The following is an 8,142-nucleotide window of genomic DNA, read 5'->3' as shown; positions in this document are numbered from 1 at the left end:
AATGTAGCGTTTTCTTTTTTTCCGACAAAAATTTGAGCCGGTTTAACTAAGTCGTCATTTCATTCTCAAGCATAATAGGTAGCAGGACGAAATGTTTAGTTTTAGATTGCGTTCTCAATGACCTTTTTGATCGAAGAAATCAAATTAGCAAGATATCAGGAAAAGGCTTTTTTTTCCTTGGCCATACGCACGTGATCGAGTGGACTCAAGACTCTCACTTAATTAGCCGCAAAATAAGAGGAAGAAAGCGGTAGACATTACAAACTGCGTCAAAAATTAAGGCTTATTCTAGTAATGGCGCTAAACTAATACAGCATGCAGATAAGGCGTAGAATTTTTCGAAATTCTTTTTATGTCTGACAGACTTAAAAAATGTAAATCATTTACGCCTACACTGCAGCTGAAAGTAATCAGGATGTTTCACGATTACCGAGTCACTGAAAAAAAGACCTTAAAAATTATTGCTTTTTAACCTATCCAAAAACTAAGAATCAGAAATTAATGCTTCAGAGTTAAGAAGCCAATTGTAAAAGCTAAAGAGTTTCAAGATGCTTAAGAAATTGTCAAGCGAATGGTAGCTTATGTTGACTGTAGTAAATGAGCTAGTGCAAAGTTCAGCTTGAATAATATTAGTGATTAGAGGAATCTACTAAGTATTCAATACGGCACTCAGTCTATACTAATTAGAGAAAAAAAATAAACATTGTAAACGAAACTTTAAGGTTCTATATAATAAATTAGATGTTTGAATTCCTCGCAGCATGCGTTGCTAACGATTTTGTTGTCGCTCGATGAGAATCATGAAAACAGGCCATCTTCCTAAATCCATGTTTAATTCGTGCTACAGTCGGCTAAATGCCATTTTTAACCATCAACAAATTCCTCAATTCAAATCATATTTAATATCTAAGGTTAACGCAACATTTCTTCACCATCTAGGGTCTATGTCAGTCTATTTTGTAAACAAAAAGTTTAAGAATTCTATGCTGTGACATCCATATTCTTAACAATATTGCCGGCATAAAATCAAGAAACAATATCTCCGCGGATATATTGAACTCCAAGAAAGTGTATAGTTTAACCAAACCAGACCTCTTTAGCAGAATGACGCCTGGTACAACTTTTAAGGAAATTAGGAAACTTTTTCCTCTGCAAATGTCAGAATTTCTTCTTGTGTGTCAAAAACTTCGCTGGTTTCCCCCTCTGTATGTAAAAATGCGTCATGTGTCTCCTCGAATGAACCAAATTCATCTTTTGTACTGCGCTGAAGAAATCCGCACAATGAAGCTTTTCTTGCAGAATTTTTCCGGTAGGGTTGGTTTAGTTGTTGCGGAGAAGCTTGCAACACGAGTTCAAAATATTTCCCTTCAACGGCTCCGTCTGTTAAAATTCCTTTAATGATAGTTCGTCCTTCTCTCGTCGTGACATGTCCATGAAAGGGCTCCGTAACTCTGTTGCCCATATGTTGCACAATTTTGCACCTGTTAGACCCAAAGAAGGGAATTTTGCCCTGTTTTCTTGTATCCACAATCCAGTACCTTGTTGCAGAAGACGGTTGAGATTCGCATGGAACCAGCAGAATTTTTAGAGGGGCAGAGCTCTGCAAGTCCAGACATGCTCCCATTGTTTCATTCAAATGGTTAGAGTGCTTTGTTTTTCTTTGCTTTCTTTTCCGGCGCTTTTGACAACTGGTATCTGTGAGCGCGCGGAATAAACGTTTCATAATGTCTCTTGAATCCCGACAAGTTGTTCACACGGTAAGTGTGTATTACCAGAATCTGTTCCGGTACATTGTGGCGCTAGCGTGGGTTCTCTGTTTATCAGATCAGATGAAGAACTCAATTAGAAATTTTTAGTTTAAAGATGTTTTCGAACCTCGATATTGAATAATCGTAGCTTAATTATAGTCAGTTCTGCAGGCAGAATATTAGCTTTTGCCAAGAGGTACGAAACCAAAGAGCGCCAGATTAAATTGGCCGTTTAATCCTCTTGACAGGAATCGGTTTTTGCAGGTCCGAAGTGATATTGGTTTTAATGCACCGAAAACAGTTAATGTTTAAGAATAAAAACATTTGCATTTTGACAAAAAAAAATGTCAGCATGGAGCGACGCAAACATATGCGTGGCTCGTGGGGCTCGCTTAGTTTCTAAAGATATTTTAAACGCGTCTCCCTGAGGCGGAAAACAGAGAACAAATCAATGAATCGCTGATTTGAACCTTCTGTGAAACCCTGCGATGTCCTCAGTAAATTTTTCATAACCGATGTGAAACAGGCGGGCTGTGGCATTAGAAGTGTTTACATCCAATCCGTTCGTATCACGTCAATATCAATTCTGGCGGCTCCATTTCGGTGGAAAAATCTAAGAAGCTTAAGGTTCGATGTCGCTGACAAAGCTTCCTTCTGACAGATTCATATTGAATCTCAAGTGAATAAACAGCGGCGATAAATATATCGAGATTTTATTCCGAAAAACACCTCACCTGGGCTCTTCTGTATCAGTCTCCCTTCACGAAATTTGCCACTGGGATGAAAAATTAAATTGATTTCTCCCCTATGTTTCCTCTCGACGTGAAAAATTTGGCAGACGCGAAGACAAAGCTTCGTGAATTGAAACTTCTTCACACCACAAACTAAGCTGAAACATCTGTCATCCTATTTTGCCACTCGCTGCACACTTCTGATGCAAATGAAGTTTTAAAAGACTGTGGACCGGAACTTTAGTGATGTTCTGAAAACAATTGTCCAGTCATTTTTCAAGTATAATCAGCCATACAAGTGGCACGTGTCAGCGAAATTTCATGATCGCTGTTATCCACATGGAGTAAATGACAACGATCTGGCAGCAATTAAAAGGGAAACTTTATCCTTTCCGGCAACCATACAATTTGGTGTTTTAAAATATACTTCAAACAGCTTTCGCTTTGACAGTTTTATCAAAGAAAAGCGATAAATGAAAGTAAATAGTTTCTGCGGCAAGTGCAAAACTATTAGTGCTTCAAATTTGTGCTCAAAAATAAAGGAAAACGAAGATTAAAGTTTAATTTTTGGCAGATGAAGGTTTTTTTTTTCTTTTTCGGAGATCACAGCCGAATTCTTAGAGTGAAATAAAATTCTGCAAGGTTTCTTGCTGCCATTTTTCTTTTTTTCATACTGGGCAATAATCTTTTTTTAACAAGGAACGAAACATTTGCAAAATAACCGCAAAAATTGAGATCCAGCTTTTATGACGTAATTAACACATGAACTGACTAAGTTGTTTTCTTGTAACGAGGATGGAAAAGTAAGTATTGCACTTGGAAAGGAATATCTCGGAGAAAAATTGGAGTGGAAAATTTACCTTTAATAATACTGAAATCCTAGTTTTAGTTTGCGCCGGCATTCATTAAGAAATTTCTACTTATTCTATTTAGCTTTTAAAGTAATAAAAATTTTTTTTTTTAGGTGAAATATTAGTCTCATCTCTTTCAGTTAAGTGGAAGTCACGCAAAGGTGTTAAAGCTACTAAAGAAAAGTTTTTTCTCTCTAATTCTCGTATCATTCGTTCGAATTACGCCTAATTATTCACAGTTTTACCATTTGGCAAACAGGAGAGGGAGCAGACTGCTACGGAGAATGTTTCTTGGATTAGCAAATAACATTTTAAATAGGTGCGGTGTGGTTGGGGCTTTACTACTGCCCTTTAGCAACACTTGTCGTAGACAGAACGCGCGAGCTATAAAGTCGAAGAAGAAACACAATAATTTAGATGCTTACAATTTCAAAATGCCTCAAGGGGATCAGCTGTAAATGACGCAAAACGAAGCTAAGTCACTTACAATCCGACCCTTTTTTTTCCAAAAAATCTTTCCTTAATTAGCACCACACAGAGCATCCCATATGATTTATTTTCATGGTCCTTTTCCCGTGAAAATATTTCATGAAAATTCATGGAAAATGAGGTTTCAACGTGTCAAGTGAGCGTGTAACCGTGATAAATTAGTCTTCTCTATCGTCGGTTGCTTAATCTTATCAGGACCAGGAAGGAAAAAAAAAAGACTTATCTCTAAAATAAATGTCAGAATCTTCAAATAGACGAACGGATATAGAAAATTATTTATGTTCATACATCGAAGGCAGTCTTCCCAAAAGGAACTTTCATGTTTCATATTTAAGTATAAGTAGAATGATTTTATATATGAGCAAGATAACTGAAACCTTCGTAAGATTTAACGAAAAGGGGAAACACAAAGCTTCGTACGTGCGTTGCTATTAACTTTCAACAGCACACATGATTGGAACGTGCAACACACTCTTCCGGCCTGGTAAACATTACATCGCTTCGGAAACCTCAAACACGGGGACCCATATTTTATATAAAAAGTTAAAAAGCTTCTGATCTACCAAAACAAATCTTCCTCTTTTGAAGCATATGAGCTCTGTAAGCTTATCATCCGCCAAACCAGTCAAATCCGGCTGAGGCAGCCGGTTGAAACATTATTGAGATTTAATTTGTAACCATTTGTCGAGAAAAACGAAACTGTGAGAATTAGGAGGCTGTGATCAGGAGTTCTGATCTGAACGTATACTCTTCAAAACAAAATCTCATCCCCTTTGTTTTGTTGTCTGACGTTACAGATCGATTTTCTTGAATGAAACCAAAATCCTCCTCTGCATTATCGGTTTATCTCGATAGGTTTCTTTGGTGCTCTTACATGAAATCTCTATTGTAACACAGAAGTTGATAAGTGTTAATAACAGCTAGATACGGAAATGCTGAACGATCCGAGACATAGCAAAAGGTTTTATACAAATCATCGAGTCTTACCGGACGCATTGTCTCCTGTTGGATAAATATTCACCATGTTACTTCAAGAAAGTGACTGTTTCTTGCGTGTGAGCTTATTACCTGTCAGTTTTTCTTAAATTTGATTGGCCTTCTCGTAATTCGTCAAGGCCTCGTCTTAATTCCGCAGAAATCCTCTTCATTTAGTTCATGTGATGCTTTGAACCTTCCTTTCATAGAAATTTAAATATAGAGAATGAGTCATTATGCAGATCACAGTAGATGTAAATACGACAGAAAAGAAACTTAATTCTTTTCGGAACAGGTGTGTGCGAAATGATTTCCCGAGCTGTCTTATGGGGAAATCAGGAAGACATCACAGAACTAAGCATTTAAGGAAAATGTTACTCTTTAAAGGCCAATTTTTTCGCGGTTTAATTTCACCCAAAAAGTTTTTGATCGTTCAAAGCCTATTATAGATCTCAAGAACTATGAATGTTTAGGTGCCAGAAAGTTGTTGAATATCACCGCTCTTGTCATTTCTGCCAGCTTTGCGGTTTACTATTGACTGAGTCCAGAGCCGATCATCCGAAAGTTTCAGATGACATAATTGCACTCGGTTATCAACTATTGTCTGTGATCTTAAGCCGGAAAAAAGTAAAAACTTATATATTATGTAACACGGATGTGGTTTCACTTTACGAAAGCTCAGCTCTGCATTTTGTTTCAACTTATTCGTAGCGTCCGTCACCAACACTCTCGATCCAGCGCAACATCTAAACATCAATTCTCCTGTCCCTGTCACTCGTTTAGCGCCACGTTAGTTCTGAGTCAAGTAACATTCACCTGTTGATATTTTTCTTCATTTTCACCTCTTGACAATGTATTAATATTGTAAGGAGAATTTACATATTGGTAGCTCTTAGGCAGTGACCAGTGAAAGGATTAAAGGAACAACATCACTGTTCGAGCACCTCGAAAAAGTCAGCCTAAATTTTTATAGCCAATTGTCACTTGATTTCTACTTTTGTTAATCTACTTCTTTCTTAGCTACTATCTTTTTTTTTGGTTTATTCTTCAAATTTCTGTGTTCTCTCATCTTATCAAACCGATATTTTGTGCTTTCCCTCTCGTGTAAAGCAAATTTTCACGTTACAGAAAAGAACTCAATAAATCGCTAAGAAGAGTTCTTTGACCTCTTCACTATTATGTGTTAGACAAATAAAATATCTTTCTTCGTCTTCTAAGTCCTGGAAAAGCCCATTGATTAAGGAATACGTCAGGGTGATTGATGTATTTTTCTCGCGGAGACAAATTATTAATACCATAGAAAGGTTACGTTACAGTGGTCGTGAGACAAACGAACTGTTAGGAAAGGTGAAATGTGCAGAGTGAAGGTTGTTGTTTTTTATGCGAACTGACTATAAATATACATTGTCCTTGATCTATAAGAAAGAATAAACTCACTTGGTAGAGATCCATTACTTTCAAGCAGTTAATTTTGTTGGAGAAAGTTCCTAACTCTCCATGCTCTGCGATATGTCTGATTTTTCTTTATGTTCCTTCTTAATTTCAATCAACCCTTCCAAACACTTCACTCACTCTTATATCCGCGTGCAAACCTCGATCGACCTTATTGTTGATATTAATCTCGGCTTAAACAAACAAAGAGGATTGTAAGACGTTCTGTTGTAATCTAAAACCACATCGCGCTTGGTAACGTTTTTAGCGCGCTTTAGCTTGTCTTAAATTGAGTTGTTATTGCGTATAGATTGATTTCAGCCGTTAGTACTAGCACGCAAACTGCTCTCTGAAAGGAGGGGAGCAGGGAATATTACGAGCTACATCTGAATACCCTGCATGACGAGGCACAATTTTCTGGGTAGATGTCATTGAAACCTGTGAGGGTTTTGCGGGTGGTGGTGTAGTAAAGGAAAACTGTAATTGACTCTGGAGTGTTCGTATTGTTTGGAAACAAGCGGCTGCCTTAGTGATTTTTACATACCTTAAGACGAAGAAGAATAGTTAATCTGAAAAATAGCGTGACCTCAACGGGCAATATATTTTTTAAGCTTATAAACTCATATTTAACGCCTTTTGTTCCATTTTTACCGACAGTTGGTCTTGAGCAAAAGATCAGGGTTCTGTTACACTTAACTCATTTGTTGCTCCGATACAAATCTCTCTACCGTCTATTTACTAATAACAGCAATTAATACGGTGACCTCAGTTAAGTAATATATTTTTAAGCTCGTAAACGTGATCAACTCGTATTTGACGCCCTTTGTTCGAAGTCCTCAAACAGAGGGTTGCACTACAACTGAGGTCTTCGTCGCTGTGATACAAATCCGTCTCCGTTGTCTGTTTATTAACAACTAAGATATCGTGTTCGAAGAAAGGAAAGAAAAAAAAAGATCGTTCAAAGCACGATCGCATTAAATTTGTATTAATCCGCTCATAGGAGGAAATATTCCATTCTATGTTTGTTTTATTTTGAGCCCCAGACGTAAATGCTCGTACGTTAAACTTCATTCTTTTGTTTGAGTCCCACGCAAACGAGACCGGTTAGGTAACAAACACTTTGCATACCTTTGCCTTTAAAACGAAAGGATCTGATATGATACCAAATCGAAGTTTTCATGGACCACCATGACAGACCTCCAAAGACACTGTCTAACGGTCGTTACCCACGCAGGAATCATGCGATGAAAGAGAGCTGAAGGTTGTAATTTTAGACTCGATAAACGAAAATAGATATATTTCTTGTGCCGATAGCGAAGTGAGCACTCATAAAGTTCTCGTAAATGAAGCCTCAGAATAATTCCTTGGTAGGGTTTTTGACAACGTTGACCGCCAGACTTTGTAGACGACCCGAAACTTTTTCCAAAAATCAGCTCTTTCAACATTGCTATTGCTTTTTGTAGTTATTTTTTCACGACATTCAAGAAGCCAGGATTTTAATGAAATCTACTCTTTCTTAGACACAAAAGCTCTGATTCTTCTGCGTTATTGATAAAATGTTTCTCCGCATTCCTTTCGTGAAAACCAGTTATGATATACTCCCACTTTGCACTCCTAAACTGAATTTCTGGCCCACACATCGTGTCGTCTTCATGCGAGCCGTCGGAACTTGAGCGAGAACTATGCAGTTAATATTTAAGACTAGTAGACTATTTATACCCTACTCTCTCAAGAGGAATTTTCACATACCAACCTTTCAATGTAAGCAAAGGAACTGTCTTCTTAGAAACTGGAAAATAGATAAGAAAAAAAGAAAAATTTTGCAAACCATCCACACTAGCTTCCGGCCGCCTCGCCTTTACTCGGTCAGAATAAAGTACCTAAAAATTGTCTTCACCTCAGCCTTGAGCCATAAAT

General features: G+C 37.4%; 2 protein-coding genes across 7 annotated transcripts in view; one reads left to right on the top strand and one right to left on the bottom strand.

Moving 5' to 3' along the window:
* Positions 1-822: 822 nt before the first annotated feature.
* Positions 823-8,114, bottom strand: LOC131800317 (uncharacterized). 5 transcript variants are annotated; one of them, XM_066163803.1, is made up of 2 exons: positions 7,979-8,114; positions 823-1,813 (listed from the first exon to the last, which is right to left on the bottom strand). In XM_066163803.1, exon 2 carries the CDS (start codon positions 1,721-1,723, stop codon positions 1,133-1,135), a length of 591 nt encoding a protein of 196 aa, XP_066019900.1. In that variant the 5' UTR covers positions 1,724-1,813; positions 7,979-8,114; the 3' UTR covers positions 823-1,132. The 5 variants fall into 5 exon arrangements, with proteins under 5 accessions (XP_066019900.1, XP_066019901.1, XP_058939989.1 ...); XM_066163804.1 differs by lacking the exon at positions 7,979-8,114 and adding an exon at positions 6,232-6,328; XM_059084006.2 differs by lacking the exon at positions 7,979-8,114 and adding an exon at positions 4,888-5,020.
* The window catches only part of LOC131800309 (large ribosomal subunit protein eL14-like), a 34,385-nt gene continuing 27,929 nt past the window's right edge, over positions 1,687-8,142 (top strand). For both annotated transcript variants that reach the window (XM_066163806.1, XM_066163805.1), the window contains exon 1: positions 1,687-1,757. In XM_066163806.1, coding sequence (XP_066019903.1) covers positions 1,725-1,757 — 33 coding nt within the window. In that variant the 5' untranslated portion in view covers positions 1,687-1,724. The remainder of the gene's footprint in view (positions 1,758-8,142) is intronic.

The sequence above is a fragment of the Pocillopora verrucosa genome, chromosome 3, assembly GCF_036669915.1.
Source record: "Pocillopora verrucosa isolate sample1 chromosome 3, ASM3666991v2, whole genome shotgun sequence".
In the NCBI taxonomy this organism is placed as follows: Eukaryota; Metazoa; Cnidaria; class Anthozoa; order Scleractinia; family Pocilloporidae; genus Pocillopora; species Pocillopora verrucosa.
Note: the sequence above shows the minus strand (reverse complement) of the source record. Positions and strands in the feature narration are given on the sequence as shown.

Bases quoted from the DNA above. Each gene is read 5' to 3' on its own strand.
- LOC131800317 (XM_066163803.1), bottom strand. From the start codon at position 1,723: ATGAAACGTTTATTCCGCGCGCTCACAGATACCAGTTGTCAAAAGCGC.